The 20,746-nt window shown below is 38.8% G+C and overlaps 1 protein-coding gene across 3 annotated transcripts; it reads left to right on the top strand.

Annotated features, from left to right (window-relative positions):
* The first annotated feature begins 4,066 nt into the window (after window positions 1–4,066).
* On the top strand, window positions 4,067–19,449 carry NAE1 (NEDD8 activating enzyme E1 subunit 1). Of its 3 annotated transcripts, none has more exons than XM_050904204.1 (20): window positions 4,067–4,129; window positions 5,089–5,192; window positions 5,284–5,344; window positions 6,295–6,325; window positions 6,928–6,999; window positions 7,299–7,378; window positions 8,528–8,637; window positions 9,354–9,463; window positions 10,044–10,106; window positions 10,364–10,427; window positions 11,484–11,575; window positions 12,857–12,916; window positions 13,005–13,138; window positions 14,772–14,847; window positions 15,200–15,239; window positions 16,270–16,356; window positions 17,379–17,471; window positions 17,890–18,004; window positions 18,080–18,129; window positions 19,210–19,449. In XM_050904204.1, the coding sequence occupies exons 1-20, from the start codon at window positions 4,074–4,076 to the stop codon at window positions 19,317–19,319; spliced, it is 1,608 nt and encodes a 535-aa protein (XP_050760161.1). In that variant the 5' UTR covers window positions 4,067–4,073; the 3' UTR covers window positions 19,320–19,449. The 3 variants fall into 3 exon arrangements, with proteins under 3 accessions (XP_050760161.1, XP_050760160.1, XP_050760163.1); XM_050904203.1 differs by having other exon boundaries at window positions 5,089–5,196; window positions 5,264–5,344; XM_050904206.1 differs by lacking the exons at window positions 4,067–4,129; window positions 5,089–5,192 and having other exon boundaries at window positions 5,295–5,348.
* Window positions 19,450–20,746: the final 1,297 nt, after the last annotated feature.

The following is a 20,746-nucleotide window of genomic DNA, read 5'->3' as shown; positions in this document are numbered from 1 at the left end:
TATGCAAGATAGAGAATACCGAGCAACTGTTTTCAAGAGAAACTTGAAAACTGAGGCTCAGATCTTGCTCGCAGGGCACGGTGCCATTGAAGTGGCCCCATGTCTACATGCATGGGACACCATTTGCCACTTGAGCTTTTATCTTCTCACATTCAAAACCACATAGATGTCTACATACGTGGACTACAAAGGCAGGGCATAGGGAGACCTCTGAGACAAGAGAAAATATGCTGAAGACATGGCAGGAAGTGGACTCTACAAAACGGAAGTTTAAATGGTTGGATTTAGAAAAAGTGAAAAGGGGGAGTGACAGTACGTGAGACGAAAGACAAAGATAGCTTGAATAAAATTTTAGCTATAAATGATAGCCAGTGTGTATATGACAGTTTAATGTGCTCCCCCATCCAACCAGCCTTCTTTCTTTTTGAGGAAAATATTAAGTTTTCCTTCAAGCTAGGGTAATACTGCTGCTTACACAACTATCACATTATTCTGTAACCCTGATGTGTCTTGATATTGGCTGCCTCTAAGAATGGATTTTCACTGATTCTGTCCTCAAATTACCATTTATCACTTCAAAAGTTGCAGTAGTAATCTAATTGTGATCTCAATTTTACTAGCTTGAATTGGGGAGAATTACATCACACTCATGAAGTCAAACTTATGGAAGTGAGAAGAACAGAGTGGTAGGTGTGTAAAGGGTAGATTTCTCCAATGCTGAGCTAAAAGTGGTGATTTCCACAAATTTCTCACAGGCTTTGACTACATCTCAAAAGTGTCTGCTTAGCAGTGAATGACAGAAAGACATAATTGCATCCACTACAGTGAAATATTTCAAGCTACCTTAAAGAATAATTCTGTCTTCCCCAGTCTTCACACTTATGATTTTACTCCTCTTTGACAGTAATGATGAGTGAACAGAGCAGCAGCCTAGGATAAATACATGGGTTCTTCTGAACCCATCACTATGTTGTGGCACTGAATTAAGACCAAATGCTTCAGTTTTCCCATTCCTATATATGGAATAATTTTCTTTATGACTTAATTTGAGCTCCCTTTCTTAAAATTGTTGTATAAGAACTAACCATTACGGTTAGAAAGCTCCAAGTAAGATTGGAATGCCAAATAGAAGTTGAACATATTAAGTTTTGCAGGTTTGAGGAAATTGGATTTTTGAATCTCTAAGGCAAGTTGTCTCTATAATACAGATCTGGAGTCATCGGGAGGTATTCGCACAAGGACATCACGTCACTTGAGGATAATGTTTTTGGTATATATTACTGCATCACTGTAGACACGCAGAGCTGCATTTTAGGAGATGTAAAATGAAAGAATAGTTATTTGGTTCCAAGGTGAACGGCTAAATGTCACTCTAAGTGTATTTGCTTAAGTAACTTGGGAATTATGTTTGCTGAGCATCTTTAATAATGGCGACATACATTTGAACGAGGTGTCGTGTGCCACCTTTAATGCATATGAGTGTGTCTGATGCGTCATTGCCTATTAACAAAAATATGGCAGAAATACCATCAGTTTGGGTACAGGCTGCTCGCTCTAGAGCCTTTGAAGTACAATAGGTAGGAGCAGATTAAATGTTAAAACATTCATCACTCCAGAGCTTGCCTACACCTCAGGTTCTTGAAAGAGTATCTTGTTTATCCAGGCAGCTCATCTCTCGTCTTACATTGCCATTACTAATGCTGGCAGTTTCCAAATGGGAGTTATACTAAGGTGACATCTGTTCTTTATGTGTGTGATAAAATAATTTATAATGAATCCAGAAACTCCACAAAAATACTTCACAAGGTAACTATAAACAGGAGGGTATACTGCCAACACTAAACATTAAAAAGCAGAATCATTCCAGATTTTTTTTTCATTTTTTTAGTATTTTATTTAAAAAGTGACTGCCTACACTTGTTGACTGACAATAGAAATTTCAAATTTTATATTCTCAAGTTTTTCTTTACAAACACAAAAATGTGATGACTGTATATTGAGATTCTCATGCATCCAGTGTAACTTCAGGAGCTGAAAGTGGTAATCTTTCTCCCACAGCTACATAGTCAGATTAATGAGATTTCTAAGGGAAAGAACTCCACATTTATTTACTGGGAATCTCTTCCTGGCATAAGGGGGGTGGGGGGCTGGGGGGTGGGAGGGAAGGGTCCATAAGTAAAGAAGGGATTTAGAAGAAAAGGACAAAAAGGACATGCATAAAATTAACAGACAATTTTGCAAGAGAAAAAATTTGAATAAAATATGGGCCAAGAGGGCCAAGAGGAAAGAAGGAATTTATTTGGAACATTCTTGGGAAAGTGGGGCAGAAAAAGAGGAACTGGGTACCTGGCTCCCTAGGAGTTTCCCAGCCTTCACATGCCATTTTTTATTATTACTTGTCTTTGACTTTTAAAGCTATACACACTTGGCTGCTTTACACCAGAAATGGGGCCTATATTTTGGAATTAAGTCTGAAATAATAATTCTTATAATTTATGGTTTGTCCAGGTGAAACTGTATAATTGTAGCAGATAGCAAGAACAGAACGAGACAACTTTTGATTTCGGTAAACGGAACATTCCTACAAATATTGCAACAGCCACTGAAATTTCAACAGAAGGAAGGATTTACTGTGACACAGCAAACACAAAGCCTGAGAAAAATGAACTTTGGAGGAGATACTGTATATGGGAAAACAAAAGAGGAAGCACTATCTTGTATTACAACGTCATCTGCAAGGTATAAAACACTAAATTATAATTGCACTGTTGTATACTTCATTCCAGCAGATATATAGCAAATTAAATTTACTAAAGAGAAGCAGATTAAAAGGATAACAGAATACCCTTTTATGGGCTAACAAATCAGCCAGAATGATGCACACATTTTAGGACCTCTTTTTTGTTGTTGAAACTTAGTGCCAGAGACGTTGGTTGAAATTTTTAAAGATGTGAAAGTTTCCTCTTTTTTTGTACACTTTCATAGTACAATCTATATTGATCCTCTATGGAAAGATTCTCATAACAGAAGTACATAGACACAACAGATTTCAGATTTTATTGTCTCAATACTAAACAGAAATAATTGTAATAATGTACACCACCTCTGCAAAATATATCTAAACTGATTTTTCTGAATGCAGGTATCTGCAGGGCTTCTGACTCAGACTGCTGTAAAATGCTTTAAAACTTCATACCAGAAAGTGGGTTGGGAGATGAAGAGAAATACCCGTTTTGAACATAAATTCCAGGAATGGCATCGTATCTTTAGAAACGTATTCCTGAAGGAAACAGCATCCTATGTTTCTATGCTTGTGACTCCCATCAGCTTCAGTGTTCCCCAAAGACATCAAGGCCTGCCTTGTCAGCACAGTTTTTTTCTACCGTTTTCCAAATCGCCGTCTCAATTCCATTGAACTACGGTGGCAGCTCTTCTCGCATCCCGACCGGATTTGCTAAAATCTCCGTGTCAACACGAATGCTTTCACCTATGTACACAAGATCAAAGCAACGCCCGTGACTCCCAAAAGCACCCATGGGACGAATCCTGCAGCCCCGCGGCGCAGCCTAAGGTAACCCACGACACCGGCCGGGAAACCTCAGGCCCTCGGGCCCGGTACCCCAGCTCAGCCGGGCCCAGCCGGGAGCACGCAGGCAGCCGCAGGAGGCTTTTAGCGGAGCCGGGCGCGACGGAGGGCGAGGAGGCGTCCGTGCTTAACAGCGCCGTGGGGGGCGCAGCCCGCAGGCACCGGACTTCTCCCGCAGAGATTGCCCGGGCAAGGCAGCGGCCCGCAGCCCGGTGCCCGAGCCCCGCGGGCGCGTCCCAGCCCCGACGAGCAGGAAAGCCGAGCGGCTCCGCGCCACCACGCCCCGCCCCTCCCTGGGGACCGCCCGCCCCCACGAGGCTCCACCTCGCCCAGCCCCACAGCCCGAGCCGGCCGCCCCGCCCCGCCCCCCGCCTCCCGCCCCCGCCTCCCGCCCCGGCGGCTCCACAGCGCCCCCCAACGGCCCCGCGCCCCCGCGCATGCGCCCGCCCGCACCTGCGCAGCGCCTGCCGCTGGGGTGCGTGCGGCAATGGCGCAGCCGGGCAGGGCCAGCCTCAAGGAGCAGAGATACGACCGGCAGTTGAGGTAGCGCGGGCGGGCTGCTGGGGCCTGCCCGGGCTCCGCGGGGCTGCTGCCGGGCTGCCGCCGTCCCGGCCGGTCGGAGAGCGGGCTGCCGCGGCGCCTGGCCCTGCCTCTCGCTGTAGGCCGGGCCGGGGGCCGCAGCCCGCGGGCCGAGCTCCCGCCGCTCTGGTTGCCCGTTCAAGCGACAGGCCTCCTCCGCGGCCGCTCGTAAGGAGAGGCACGGCGGGCGGCCCGCCTGGGGCCGGGCTTTGCGGGCAGGGCCGCTCGCCGCCGCCCGCTGAGCTCCCCGGGGCGCGGCAGCCGCCGGCTCCGGCCGCCCGGGTCGTGCCCTGTGGGGCCCGGGAGGAGCCCGTGGAGGGGAGGAGGCTGTACCCGAACTAGTCGGGCTGTTGCCGGCCGGTCGCTTATCGGGTTCGCTGAGCAGCTCCGTGAATGCTTGTGCCGGCGTAGGGGAAAAAGGTAGAAAAGAGCAAAGTCAAATGAGAGAAGGGCGGCTTGTACTGGAGGCAACTGATTTTTGGAATACGGCATGGGTTAACTTTCACATGCTTGCATACGTTTGAAAGTCTTAGTAGTAGTTATAAAGCTTTGCTGTGTCTCTTCAGTAACTTCCTTTTCTGCAGCTGAAGAGACTAAAATTACTACCCGTGTGAAATCAGTGGGGCATATTAAATATGTTACAACAGAAGAAGGTGTGCGCATTCATACAGTGTAGAGTATAAAGATGGAGGAAATGAAATGTCGGTAAAATTGAGTTGCTCTAAAGAAAGTTTCGAGTTTGTCACAGTAAGTTTTCTTAAAGCTTATTTTGGTTAGTGCTATTTAGCCCCTCTCAACAGTGAATAGAAAGTAGTATGCTAGCCTCCATTTGTGGTTCTTTAAATTTTTTTCATTTCTTTATATTGGCATTACAATCTGAAATGAAATAATTTCATGATGTTTTGGTTTCCATCCCAATGTAGATTGTGGGGTGACCATGGACAAGAAGCTTTAGAATCTGCCCATGTTTGTGTGATAAATGCAACAGCAACAGGAACTGAAATACTCAAAAACTTAGTGCTACCGGGTAAGTAGATGTCTCTTCGGTATTTTCTTTGTAATGTGTCTGATAATTTCATAATACCAAATTATTCATAGTGATTTTTTTTTTCCCCAAGGTATTGGTTCATTTACAATTGTTGATGGGAATCGGGTGTCTGGAGAAGATGTTGGAAATAAGTAGGTTTGTTACTAGTTTCTGATACAAATTGAGAAGTAACAGGGTTTCATAAGTAGTTCCATCTCTATAGTTGTTAAATCCTATAAAATTCTTCATAATTTTAAAAGCCTCTATATGTTTCTCAAGTTTTTTGTGGTTTTGGATGTTTGTGACATATACAGCATGCAAAATCATTTTGATATTAGCTGCTAAATTTTACTTAGTTTTTTAGTTGCTGTTTTTGTATCTTACTGGTTTATTTGCTTGACATATCAAGTTTATGAAGACAATGGTCTACTCAATATAAAAATATTTAAAAATAACTTGTTTGCTGTAATCTTGAGATATGACAATGCAAGATTTGCTTGTGTTTCAGCGTGGCTAAATGTATTTTCCGTGATTTTGGTGATGAAAATAACTTACTTTTCATTTGTTTATCATTGTGAAACTGTGACTGATAGCCATTTATTAGCTTTCATAGCTTTGAAGAGCTTTGTGCAGCAGGGGAAAGGATAACAAACTCTTTACAAATCCTATAAAAAAATTGTTTACTAATTCTAGATCCCATTCTCTTATGGTTCAGGTAGATACCTACAAATATGTGTCTACTTACAGGAGTTACGTGAGGGGGAAGGATATTCCATTACATGAAGAAATGAGTACTAATGGGTCTTTAATTAGCCTCGTGAAAAAGAATCTGCAGTGTGATCCTGGCTTCTAGAGGAGTTTACCATGTCTTATTTTTCAGATTTCTGGCTCAGGCATTGGCAAGTTTCCTTAAGAAACTGACCATGAGGAAAATATAACAGTGGTGGGGAGAAGAAAAGCAGATTTAAGAGGGAACTTGGTTTGTTGTGTATGAGAGTCAGCAACATATTCTGCACTACAAAATGTAGCCTTAATGTTGTTTTTCTTCAAAATAAAACTTCACATGTAACTCATGTAACTCTTTTTCTCGTTTCCTTTTCAGTTTCTTTCTACAAAAAAGCCATATTGGTCAGGTAAGGAGATAACAAATGTCACTTCAGGTGTGTTGAAAGCATGAAAGTATTGAGTAAATACTCAAATGTAGTCTTATGAGTAATGCTAAAAACATGTATGTATAGGTTAAAATCTATTTATTCTTTGACAAAATTCCCGATGCTTATTTTTTAGTTGCTCGTAAGTGAGAAGGTAAGCTCAGTTCTGGGAAGATTAAATGGCAAAAATGAACAGGATATGGTTAAGAAAATCTTTGGAAGGATAAGGTGGAAGAGAATAGTGGTTGAAGGAGTAAAGCTAAGAGCGGAGAGGTGGATGGGGGGAAAAATCGCAAAACCAAGAGAGTACAAAAGGCATAGGTAGCTCCTGGAAATTAATAAATAGCTGTCGCATAATTCTTGTTTTTAAAATGATATTGCTAAAAATGGTCTCAAACAAGTGCCTGCTGTTAAGGGATTTATTTTTTCTTCAGGTAAGCGAGGCTTGGAGTAAGAAGTCCTAGCTTATGATGAAGTTTTTTGTTGGTTTTTTTTTTTTTAAAGCATGTAGCATATGTAGTACTGATATACTATATAAATTACATTTCAAGAGGTTAAACATTGTTTTGATTGTTCTGAAACAGAATCGTGCCCAGAGTGCCACTGAGCTCTTGCAAGAATTGAATAATGATGTTTCTGGAAACTTTGTCGAAGAGGTTTGTTTTCCTAAATTAGTTGTATGTTTCTTGTTATACAATGTGATAAAAGTATGAAATAATAGCTATGTGTTGTCTTTGTAATGTTGCAGTTTAACATTACATTTCATGATAAAACAACATTTGAGGAAGAAGATCTTAAGTTATTTGCAAAAAGTCAATTTATGTGTTTTAAACATTATTTTATAACTTCATAATTTTATAGCTTTCACTTAACACTTTACGTTGAATGTTGAACAAACTTGCTGTGTATTCAGAAATTTGCAGTGTTTCCTGACATTTTTTTTCCTACTATTTAGAGTCCAGAAAAGCTTCTAGACAATGACCCTTCCTTTTTTAATCGATTTAACTTGGTGGTTGCAACGCAACTACCAGAAAGGTAAAGAATCATCTAAAGTTGTTTGTTTGTTTGTTTTCATTCAGTTGTAAAAGTAGCTTTCAACTACAGGCATATTCTTACAGGAAAACTTAGGCAAAACAGAACTCTGTCATTGTGAAGGAAGGTTACAGTACATGATGGCATTTTTCTATGGACATTTTTATATGTTAATACATAGTTTAAAATCTCTTTCAGGTCCATGCCTGACTCCTAGGTGCTGTCTCCAGGTGTATTTGTCTATGTCAAGTACTCTTTTGTAGTGACAGTTGTTTCTGGTCCAAAATTGCTCTAACAAGTATTCTTATGTAAACCCTAACAGGTAATAGGGTCTGTGATACCTTTAGATTTTTGCAAATGTATTTTATTCTTTGTGTAGGTCTTTCCATTTTACCCATGTATGTAATTATATTGCCCATATAAACTTTGTCAAGACCAGAAGTTCGTGATTTTTTTAAATCTCTTCCTGCTGAGAGGCCTCTTGCATGCTGCTTTCCAGTAAACAGTACAGATGAAAAATGACAACTCTCAGCGTATTGAGAAGCTTGAGGAGGAAGAGCATGCTTCTATTTCAGTAGACAGGCTGCCTCCACAGAGGCAAGAGGTTGCTGGATAGACGAATAGTTAAATCTTGCTTTTGTAAGGAAGTGGCTGTTGATCATACTTTATATGTTTTCTCCCTCCCCCTACTTACAGAGGAGCTAGAGATACTGTCTCTTATAGAAATAAGAGCCATCTTGCCTCTTTGAAGTGGTGATTCCCTTGCAGGCATTTGTGATTAAAGAGTATTTCTTACGTGCTATTCCAAAACCTCTGATTGGAATTGCCCCTACTGGAAGTTATGTTTGTGCAACACACAGATCTAATTCTTTTTTTCTTTCTTTCACATAGAAGTTTTTTGTTTAATTGATATTTGGAGCATTTGGGAGGATGGAGTTAAATATAAGTAAGCTAATGGATAAATATATTTCTAACCTAGTGTAAATTCACTTATAAAATTAATCACCTTATATGTGCTTAGAATCATGATAATATTAGAGTTCTCTCATAGAAAACTTCTCTTTCACGAGTGACTTGTACAATAGTGAACTTTATAGTTAACTGTTGTCCTCTTGTACATCTGAAAAAAAAAAAAAATGTTTTTCCTTACAGTACGTTGCTGCGCTTGGCTGAACTACTCTGGAATTCTAACGTTCCTCTGCTGGTCTGCAGGACTTATGGACTGGTTGGTTATATGAGAGTCATTATTAAAGAACATACAGGTTAGAGGGTTTTCTGAGGTACTTTTCTAAAACGTTTAAAGCTTCAATATGTAATGTCACTTTGACCCCCCCCCCCCCCCCCCCCCCCCCCCCCCCCCCCCCCCCCCCCCCCCCCCCCCTTTAAATCTTGTGATGTATTTAGTATTTGTTAAGTCTTACGTAGTTTGCAGCTCATCACCAGGAGCATTCTTTGAGGAATGCATATGTTCTGGTTTCGGCTGGGATAGAGTTAATTTTCTTCTTAGTAGCTGGTACAGTGCTGTGTTTTGGATTTAGTGTGAGAATAATGTTGGTAACACACTGATGTTTTAGTTGTTGCTGAGTAGCACTTACCCTAAGTTAAGGATTTTCAGTTTCCCATGCTCTGCCAGCAAGCAGGTGTGCAAGCAGCTGGGAGGGAGCACAGCCGGGGCAGCTGACCTGAACTAGCCAAAGGGATATTCCATACCATAGAACGTCATGCCCAGTATATAAACTGGGGGGAGTTGGCTGGGAGGGGTGGATTGCTGCTCGGGCATCGGTCAGCAGGTGGTGAGCAATTGCATTGTGCATCACTTGTCTTTTCTTGGGTTTTATTTCTTTTTTTTTTCTGAGATAAGAACAGTTTAATAACTAAAGTAAAATAAAATAAAGTACTAACTAATAATAATGTAAGAATAATAATTGTAATGAAAAGGAATATAACAAAAAAAGACATTGTGTAATTTTTTTCGCAGTTGTTGAATCTCATCCTGACAATATGTTAGAAGATCTGAGACTGGACAAACAATTTCCAGAACTGAGGGAACACATTCAGTCTTACGACTTGGATCATATGGACAAAAAGGTTGGTATGTGGTTTGCACTGTGTACTCTAAGACGGATGCAGACATAGAACAGGCATTCTATGAAAATGGCTCTTGGCAGATGACTTTTTTTGGTGCCAAGTCTCATCTGAGCAGAGGCAACTGTAGAATCAGTCACAAAGTACTATTTTTGGCCTCTGCCCCAAATGTTAGAGTCTGTATTTAAATCTTAAGCAAGTGGGGGTCTTGAAGTAAGGAATGTTCTTGGACAACTCGATTTTTTGTTAGATTGATACCCCCTCTTTTTTTTTTTTTTATGATTGCATACTGCTGCAGAGCTTTGCAGTGTGGGTATTTGTGCATAATGTAAGTTTCACACCAGAAAAATATTGGAGAACTTGGGTCAGCCATCCTGCTTTTAAGTAAAGGAATAAGAATTTAATAATTTGTTTTATAGTAGTTAGAGAATGTTATTTCTGAATCAAAATCTGGAACACGTCCTGTGTTTTTACAGTAGTGGAAGGGATGTTGGGAGTTTATGTTTAAAATAGGTTTTTAATTTGTCTTCCGTTTTTATCTTTTTCTCAACTTGACAAAGATTTCTTTGCTGTTCAATTACAGGACCATAGCCACACTCCATGGATTGTGATTGTAGCCAAGTATCTAACAAAGTGGTTCAGTGAGGTATGTTGCGAAACTGGATAAGTCATCAGTCTATTATTATTGTTACTTTAGATTTGTCTTTTCTGAACTAGAGTGTTATTTTGACAATGTGTAATGAATAAAGAAAACAAGGTGGAATCATAAAAAAAAAAATTACTAATTGAAATACAAGTGAATGTATGTGAACAACCACAAACTCTAGAGTTCAGCAGCCTGAACACAATGAGGTTAGTAGTAGATATTTTAAAGACAAAATGTTTTTGTGTTTTTAAATTTAGAAAAGTGATCAGTTGCCTAAGAGTTACAAAGAAAAAGAAGCCTTCAGACAACTGATTCGGCAAGGTAATATACGTCCTAGGAGTCACTTATTCATACTGGCAGAAATATATAAGGCAATATTTGAAAAATAATCAGAAGTTCTCTCAGGGTTAGTTTTTACGATTCTTCTGCTAAATGATTGTTTTATACAGGTGGATCTTAAGATCCCAGATTTGCTTATAAATGCAGTTTGGCAGCGTTTCTTACTGTTTGCTGTTTAAGATCAAGAGTATGTTTTGATTTGGGTGGGAGGAGAGGCCTTAAGAGAAAATCCTGTAGAAAATGTTGGTTTAACATGGAAAATGTGACAAAGAGGAAAGCAAGTGGCTTTTGACACTGAAATTGTTATTAACTGCAAGTATTTGGTTGGTCAGTTGACCCACCAAACTGTTGGTAATCATTGCAACTCTGTAACCAGTATGTGAACAGACTTCATTTTTGCAGATGTTTAAATCCAATACCTTTTGCGGGTGCTAAAATTAATGAGGCGTTTTTAAGATCTAGAAGTACATCATCTTAAATGATTGTAGAATAAAAACATTAACTGAAGTTTTGGTATTTCCTCATTTGAAGCTGGCCTGTGTGCAAATTGCTGAGTGGTTCTGTCATCCTTATCCCCAGATTGGGCTAGGGAACGGATCTGATCTGTAGTAATTACCTTTGGTTAAATTAGGTTTTTAGTGGAGTCCATTTCTTGGTCTGGCTTGCTCTGTGGGTTCATAAGTGTTTGCCAAATTTGACCAAAAAAACCCCCAACACAACGTGACTGGGAATGGGAAGGAGAGTTGAATTGCCTTTTTACTGCTACCTACATTAATTTAGTGATTATGAAACTTTACTCTCTTTCTCACAGAAAGAAACTGGTATTTTTGTCATAAGTAACTTCTGTTTAACATCACAGGGAAATTAATCACATGCAGAATGTATATGTAGTTAGTTTTAGCAGTACATCTTACTGGTAATTCAGTTTTTTGCTGATTAGTTGTTATGCCACAAATACCTCCAAAGCCAGTCTGCTCTGTTGGTAAGACCTAAATGATGAGATTCAGGGGATTGTGTATTTTTTTTTTTTTCTATAAGGTATCTTAAAGAATGAAAATGGAACCCCAGAAGATGAGGAGAACTTTGAAGAAGCTATAAAAAATGTGAACACAGCATTAAATACCACAGAGGTAAAAGAAACACTTATATGACAAAATTGAAGAAATTTCAACTACCTCATTTTTTCAGAACATATTATGCACTTTTAGCACAGGAATTCCATTTGCAACATTCATACTTGGGTAAAACAGGATTAGTACAATTTTTAAAATTGAAATTGTGTAGTAAAATAGACCTAGACTAGGTGGCACTGTAACTTATGGAAGTTCTTTTATTTCCTTGCTCATGCAAGGAAGCTACATTTCCTTCCTGAAGACTTGAATTTAAGTATAGAATGAGTCGGTAACCAGAGTTCATTAGTAGTGTATTCCTGTCTTAGACTTTATCAGATTTTCTTTTACAGATTAAACTGTAAAGTGCTTTGTACAGTTATAAAGAATTAGCAGTCACTGGTGTGGATGATGTCCAATTTAAATACATTGCTAGAAGAGAGACTCAGAAAGCATTTGTTGAAATTGTGCTATATTGAAGCCGCTTGCTATAGTATTTATTCTGTATAGAAACGAAGTGCTGCAAGGGACCTTTGACTCAGCAAATTCAATACTTCCCTTTTGAAGAAACACGTTATGAAATTCCTTTCATAAACTGATCAAGTTTAAAAACATTAAAAGTGAAGTTTTAATTGTTTTTAAATAATCCTGAAGTAGTAACTCATGGTTTAGAATTTACCTCTGATTTCCTTAATCTCTCACCCATGGTAAATTGCAAAAGCTACATGAGGTAGAAGCACATTCTGTGATTCTTTCTAGATTACATTCCATTTTTTTTGAACTGTGCTGATCCTTGCTTGGACAGTCACGTTAAATCTCCCAAGAAAGCAGCAGGCTGACATCTGAGCCACTACAAGCTGTGTCCCAGGCTATTAGTGATTTATTTCAGTTTATGTGCCAGACTGAACTGCAGCAGTTAAGGAGTCAAAACACACTCACTTTTGCAGCCCCGCCTTTACTTCCCTGGCCTTTTTGCTGCTCTGTCTCTAGCAGGTAGGATGGGCAGCTGGGACTGGTAGTACCTTTTGCTGATGCTGCTACCAGTTTTTTTAACTTTTCTGTGTAGAAGATGGAAATAAGGTGAGACTTTGTTTGTAATATTCATCTTGATCAGAAGCATGTGCCTTGTTCTCAGTGCTACTATTTGAAATATGTCAGAAGCACTGACTATGTAAGATTCAAAAGAGATTTTGGAATGAAACTGAGGTCGCTTAGAGTTGGATCACCTATGTAATGAGTGTTGAGATAATTCAAGAAATTGGAAGTCAAGTAAATACAAACCCAATTTATTTTTTTTCATAGATTCCAAGATGCATTGAAGAGATTTTTAATGATGATTGCTGCATAAATATCACAGAGCAGGTAATGAGTTATTAAGGGTAAGGCTTACATGTAGAAAAAGCATCTTAAATAACATTTGTGTACATGACTGTCTCTTGTGCATTTGCAGTCACCCTCCTTCTGGATTTTGGCTCGAGCTGTAAAGGAATTTGTGGCAAACGAGGGGCAAGGAAGCTTGCCTGTCCGGGGCACTATTCCTGATATGATAGCAGACTCCAACAAATTTATCAAATTGCAAAATGTGTAAGTATACAATTTTTTCTTTAATAGTAACTAATGGTAGTAAATGGTGATGACTTCAGACCTCACAAAGTGCATGAATTCCTGTATTTAAAAAAAACAAAAACAGTGTATCTGGGACTGGGGTGAGGAGGGGTGTGGGAAGCACGACAGCCTGGGGCTATCTGCTCCCTGTATGGATGCTATCTGCTGTTTGGAACCAGGGCCTAAGCCTTCAGTACATCCCAGTTTCCTAAGGTTGGATAGTAAGTGGTCACTTTTCTTAGGTTCAGATCTAGTAAAGAGCTTCCTATTGATAGTAACTGGGCTATGGGATCTACTGCTGTCCAAAGCAAACTGTTGCTTAAACACAGCCTTTTGGTTTTTCTCCTCAATGTGTGTGTCAACATGGTTACAGAAATTCTAGTTTCCTATATGTTTATTTCAAATACTTAATTCTAATTAATGCCCTTTGAAGGGATTGCTTGGTAGATAAGGAAGAGTGTGAATGAACATTAACTGCAAATTCTAGAGAGCGTCAGTTTGGATCAAGATTTTAGGAAGGCCATCTTTGAATGCATATATCCTTAACATGAACTTACTATTCCTGTGCATCCTGGACATGAAGCAAATTGTTGGGCCAAAAAGACTTCCTTACAGTGTTACCACGTTTTCTTTGCAGTTGATTGCTTCTTCCTCCTTTTTTTAATCTTTAAAATGAAACAGTATCTTGCAGAAGACTTTGTTGATTTTATTGTCTCTGCAATCGTACTGTTGAATTGTTCAAATAGGAGCGTATTATTTCTAATAGATATTGATTGTTTCTCCCTAGATTCTGAAACACAACCTCTACTAGAAAAAGGATTGTGTGCCTTAATAGTGTTTACCAATCAAAATGAAATCTGTAATTTTAGAGAAGCATTCCTCAGAACTGTGACAAATAGCATTAAAAAGATGGATATAAAAATATAAATCTGTTACATGTCTAAAATAATTGATTGCTATTGCTTCATGGAAGTTACTCTGTATAATGGCAGTAAAGCCAAGAACTTGTATCATTATTTTGCTAAATGAAACCATAATTGCTTGAATTTGCACAGATACCCTAATTTGTAAATCTGAATTCTATAAGCATCAGTCCTGAATTTCCAGATCATTATCTACTTCAGTTCTCAATTCCAGTAAGCATTACAGGGTTTTAATTTGCAGATAAAACAATTACAGTTCCTTAAAATGAGCTCTTAAATTGAATTTTATTAAATACTATGTTGTTGAGATGTTTGCATTGTCATAGGTCTTAATGGAACTAATATACTATGGCTACAAATATTAAAATACAGAAATTAATGAAATATTAGAAGCTCAATGAAGGACATACAGCTGTTGTTCTGAAACTACTTAATATTCTTCCTCTGACTGTTTGTATTAATATTCATTTTAATTTTAACCGGTTTCTAAGCCACACATTCAGTGAACAGCTCAGCCATGCCGAACAGTCATGCAGGGAGGTAGTAAGTGCATTCATGGCCTTGAGGTAGCTCACTTCCATTCATGTGGCTTGTATTTTGTCTTTATAATATAAAACAAAAAAAATGGTCTTCACTGTGAAGTTGATGGCTTTATGCTGTAATTATTAAGACTTCTTTATTATTAACAGATACCGTGAAAAAGCAAAGAAGGATATTGCTGCCGTGGGTAACCATGCTGCTAAATTGTTACAGTCCCTAGGCAAGGTAATTACAAATGTACGGCCATTCTGACAGGACAGAAATATTTTTACGCTGACGTTCTGTACAGAAATAAGTCACAGGAGACAGATATGAAAAGAGAAGGCTTAATTACCTCATTCTCTCCAAAAGGCCTAAGTAAGTTCTAAAGAAGTTTAATATCTGTGGTCTGTTTTATTTATCACTTTTGGTTTGGTCATATAAAAGTAAAAAACATACAGGGATATATTATTTACAATTTAAGATATCTTTTCTTACAAGAATGACTAGTTATTTCACAATGGATATATGAATATCTCTGAAAATATAAATTCTCTGGTCATTGTATGTACTGGAATGAGTATATTCTCTCTTTTAGGCACCCGAATCTATTTCAGAGAGAGAATTAAAATTGCTTTGTGAGTATGCTTGGATTCTGTTGCTGTGTTTATGCAAATGATCAAATAATCAAAACCTCTTGAAATCAGTAACTCAATATTTGAATTTTTCAAATAAGTGCTTAGCAGTTGCATCCCTCATCTTCAGTGGAAGTAACATGTCCAGCATCTCTCAATAGTGAGTCTATAAAGGTTGGCTTTTAAAAGATACGATATTTTTTCAGGTCCAAAGAACAGGTAGCAGATGTCGTCTACTTTCTGTGATTAGTGCTTAATCACTCTTGCCCATTCTGTGATACTGACTTCAGAGTGCAGGCTCTGTAAACTTCTGGTAGTCTGAAAAGGTGAAACAGTGATGCAGTGAGTGGTACTGTTGATGGCATTTTAGGTTATGTCTGTTCTGGGTATGTATACGTGTCCACACAGCAGCCTGGCTAAGTCTCCCTGCAACTGGAAAATTTTCCTGTAAGCACGTAGCCAAAAGCACACTGCCCCTGCATTGATAAATGATTTGCTGGGAGTTTTGAGAACCTCGCAGTTCCTCATTTTTGAGTGCTAGGTAGTAGCTGCACATTGGGTTGTTTCATAGCAATGATACTGGAGAAGAACCTTTTCCCGCTCGTAGCTGTACTGTTAAGGTATTAATTGAGAATATGTGAGAGAGCAGTAGATGTAGCAGAAGGTGAAAAGAACCCATGTTCATTTGCAGCATGGAAGAGGAAAACATGAAGTTGATGGCTGTGACTGATTAATTGCTATAGAAGAGCTACACACGTTGTGAGCTGTTACATTAACGTGGCAGATACATTTAGATTCTAGAAGTAAATAAGCACGAAGTATTTCACTAAAATACTTGTGATCGTGGACCTAAATGTAGTTTAATAGATTTTATCACTGCAAGCTACTGGAAGAAACAGAAAAGTGTTAAGTGAAATTACAATAAGTTTTAATCTCTCATGTGTAACACATCAGAGATACAGACTTACAAAGATTTAGTAATTGGTGATGCGTTCAAGTAGGTAATGCTCTCCTTTCTGCACCCTCTGCTTAGGCAGCAACTCAGCTTTTCTCCGAGTAGTACGATGTAGATCTCTGTCTGAAGAATACGGTTTAAACACTTTTAACAAGGATGAAATCAGTAAGTACTCCTTTTTGGCATACTTTAATTGCATTTTCAACTTGAAATAGTTTTGTGATCAAAAAGAATTGTGTGTTACATGTTTCTGTTTCATTATGTAGTTTTATAATTTGGCATCAACTAGAAGTATGGCTTTTTAAGTCTAGAATGTTGAATTCAATTTGATTTTGAAAGGTCAGAAATTACGTTACAGATTGATGCATGTTTCAGGTTTTTTTTTCCTTGCTGATTTTATTTTTGATAGCACATAAGGAAAAAATTGTTTTCTTCAAACTTCTCTTTTCTGTACCTCAGTTATTTCTGACAGAGCTGCAAAGGTGCTTTTACCTGACCAAAGATAGGAGAATAATTGTCTTGGCCCCTCTCAGCTTATTGTTTCAGTATGTGAACTAGCAAACTAGTTACTTAATTGCATTTTATTTTTTGAACCTGCATAAATTAAAAAAAAAGCTGGAAATACTTTTTATCAAAGTTTGTTCTTATACAAGTCCTCTGAATGTTTTGGACAAACGTATATACAAAGTGTATATATTTTGTGTATACATATGTTTCATAATATTTATGATTTAAGTGAAAACTCCTTGAATTGGTTGATAATATGCAATGTGATTGAAGTAGTAGTTAGTATTTAGAAAGACTACTGAGCTGTATGTTAAGGGATTTAAGACCTGTTTTATAATCACAGTCATTACAGTTAAGTATATGAAGCATGCGTTTCAAATCCCAAAATTATAACTAAGAAATATCCCATTTAATGTTATAGCAGCTGTCAGAGTTGAAACATGAATATTGTCACTGAACAGTTTATATCAAATACATACAATATGGTTTTGTCATACACTCTGGAGTCAAAACTGTGTATCTGAGTTGACTCACTGAGATTCTCAGTTGCAGGTTTTCATTACAATTTCGTTTTACTGCAGATTTTACAGTTGAAGCAGATGAGAAATACTTGATTTCAAGTAATTCAAAACCTTTCTTTTTCCATTTCATCTGTACCAGCTAACCAGTTCTCTTTTCAGTTTCCCACATGGATAACCCAGACAGTGAAGTAGTGCTGTACTTGATGCTACGGGCTGTAGATAGATTTTATAAGCAGCATGGTAGATATCCAGGTATGTTAATACCAGTTACTTCATCAAAAGAAATACAAAGATCCAATAGTTACTATAATACTAGTTATGAACTACAAATATAGCATTAGTTGTGGTTTTGTTTCCATATTGATCTAACTTTAAGAATGTGAAAATTAAAGTGAGAATTGTTTGTCTTTGGGAACTTAAGGAATTTATCTGAATTGATACCACTGAAATGGGTTGCATGGATTATGAATCGGTTCACCTGTGCAGTAATTTGTTATTATCATGAGTAGCATCAACAGAATATTCAATTATTATTAGTCTAGTATTAATGATTTAATATATTAATCAGCTTAGAAACTTTTCAGAGAAATAAAAGATGCTGCCATTTAAACCCATTAACTTTGAATACGGTGTTACAGTTCTGTGATGAAACAGTTAACTTATTTTCCAGGTGTCTACAACTATCAGGTAGAAGATGATATTGGAAAACTAAAATCATGCCTTACTGGTTTCTTACAAGAACATGTGTTGTCTGTAGTGGTGAAAGATGACTACGTTCATGAGTTGTAAGTATTGTATCTTAAGTGTCACTTTGTTGGTAAAACTGACCTGAAAATACTAACTGTTCCTTTGCTATCCAGTTGTCGCTATGGAGCTGCTGAGCCACATGCTATTGCTGCCTTCATGGGAGGTAAGAATGTCACTGTATTTCTAAGGTCCATACAAACAAACCAACCTGCTGTAGTGCATACTTGAGTCAGAACCTCCACTGTTTTAATTACTTTGTATTGTTAGAGCAAAGACTGTAATCACAGATTGTAGTCAAAGATAGTATTAGAGCAAAATCCTCCCCCTTCATTCTCCAGATGTGACCTCCTATGTATATAGAAAAAGTGGACACAGCAAGGGTTTAAAGTCACTAAAAGGAACCAAATAAACGTAAAAAATAATCTCAGTAGATCAATTCTAGTAGCTTAAAAATGTGTTTAAAATGCTTGAAAGAGGCTTTGAGTTTAAAAAGAAAAAAAGGAATAATTGTAGTAATATTAAAATTAACACAGTACATATCTTCCTTTAAATTAACACAATACACTTATGTTAAGTATCTATTAAATATAAATAGCCTTCATTACTTACCTTAATTCAACCTGCAGGTATTATCAAAACTAAATATGTTTTAATGGATGCTCAAAATTGATAGGTCAGTTAACTTACCTTCTTTATTTGGCTTCATGTGGTGCTGAAGATAATTATGTATTAAATACTCTCTGGATGTAGATTTTTTTTTTTTTCTGATTAAGTGAAACTTGGTATGTGCAGTGCTTTAGAAAAATATGTAAAGATAAATTCTGAAGAAATTACAGAACATTTCATACTACAGGAGAATACAAAGGGATCACAGTGAAGTGACCCTTCAATTTATTTTACAGTTTAACTGTACATGATTTTTTTTAATTAAACGTCTCTATTTCATTTAGAGAGGTCACAACTTGGATGGGTCGGTCTGCTCACACATTTTTACTGTGTGTGTGTACATGGAGAGAGAGAGAGAAAGTATATTCAGCAAAGTGTATGTAAAGCTAACTTATGAAGTTAACAGCTTTCTGAGCCTCTTCTATACTAGGAAGTACTGAAAGGCATTTTTTCCTCCTAGTTGTATCGGAAGCTTCCGAAATAATTCGTGTAGTGAGTTGTAGATAAAAAACATTCCTACTGGTTTTTAAATATGGCCTGCTAACTACCTTCTGTTGTATCTTTGTTTGCTTTACAGGAGCTGCTGCACAGGAGGTTATCAAAGTCATTACGGGGCAGTTTGTAATTTTTAATAACACCTATATTTACAGTGGAATGTCACAGACTTCAGCTACTTTCCAGCTGTAGGGTAATGATCTTGCATTTGTTGCCACCAGGCGCTGCTGCTGCATCCTGTAAATACTGTGGTGGTCTGCCACTGACTGGACTGTTCTGTATTACCTGCAAATTAAAGTTCCTTTATTTGTAACGATTTTATCTCCCCCCCCCCCCCCCCCCCCCCCCCCCCCCCCCCCCCCCCCCCCCCGAGGACAAATAAAATCATACCAAATCCTGAAAAATTTTTTTAAATCTAGAATTTTCTGATTCACCTTTGAAAGAAAAAAGCAGCAGCTGTTCTTTGGCATGGTAAGTTGTATTTACAAATTGGCTTACCTGGTTTGCAGCAGAGCCGAATTTTTTTCATAAAAGCTGCTCTTCAGATTGAGGGGGGGAGGACTTGTAAAAGGTTGAAAAAGACTAATATAACTGTGATGGTCAGAGGATCTAACTGTGAGAAGAGCTAGGGAAAGCTGCAATACTTTTTATTGAGTACAAGAACATTAGGGAAATGGATTGTGTGCCTGAAAGCTTGGTTCTTTCAGCTGTATTCATCTAGTAAAAGATTCTTTTTCCTGCACCCTTTGTGTCTGGCAGATGTCAAGTGATGGCTAACTGGGTTTTGTGGTGGTGTTGTAGCTTCCAAAGGGCAGCGTATGGAAACTGAGCTGCATTGAAAACCAAGTGATTTCCTCCTGGCCTTGGCCAGGAGCCACGCTGAGGTTCGGATAGCGCTCGGAGGTGGTTAAAAGGGATCTGTCTCCTGGTGCCTGAGAGCAGCCGCGCCTGGCGATGCCTCCCTGCCGCCGCTCGTCTGGCGCTTGCTGCGGGTGACTCCTGAGGGGGCCGCGGGAAGCGGCTAAAGGCCGCGCGCGCCGCGGCGGGGCGGGAAAGGCGCGCGGCTGAGGGCGGCAGGGCGGCGTCTCGCTCTCCTCAGGCCGGCGGGGAGGGCCCGGTACCACGGTGGCGGCCCGGCGCGGCAGGAGGGGCTCGGGGTCGCCTTCGTGGCTGACCAGAACCACTCCCACTGCCGGATCAACAGGTAGCTAATCCGTGCCCTATTCCCCACCCCCCTGAAAGCTGGCAGAAGAATGCTTTTGCTTTTCATCTTTAGAGTGTTGCAGCCCTCCCCCCCACCCCCTTTTTTTTTTTAAATCTTGTATATGTTTTTTCCTTTTTATATTTGGGATGCTCTGGAGTACTTGTTAAGACTTCAACTTCAAAGTCGAACTCTGATAATGAGCTATAAATCATACATGGTTCATTTGAGAGGGAGGAGGGATGGGATGAATACTAAAATAGCACTGGAAGACTTCAAAGGTCTGTTACACTGAACAGTGTTTGTCAGCGGACACATCCTCAGCTGCTGGTGTGAATTTTTATTTCAGTAGGACACCAACAATCTGGACTTCTTCCAATGTACAGGATTTGACTACTGGGTTTTAAAAAGGAAAAAT

This window comes from Gymnogyps californianus, chromosome 12, assembly GCF_018139145.2.
Source record: "Gymnogyps californianus isolate 813 chromosome 12, ASM1813914v2, whole genome shotgun sequence".
Classification (NCBI taxonomy): domain Eukaryota; kingdom Metazoa; phylum Chordata; class Aves; order Accipitriformes; family Cathartidae; genus Gymnogyps; species Gymnogyps californianus.
The sequence above is the reverse complement of the archived record's forward strand: the minus strand, read 5'-3'. Positions and strand labels throughout refer to the sequence as shown.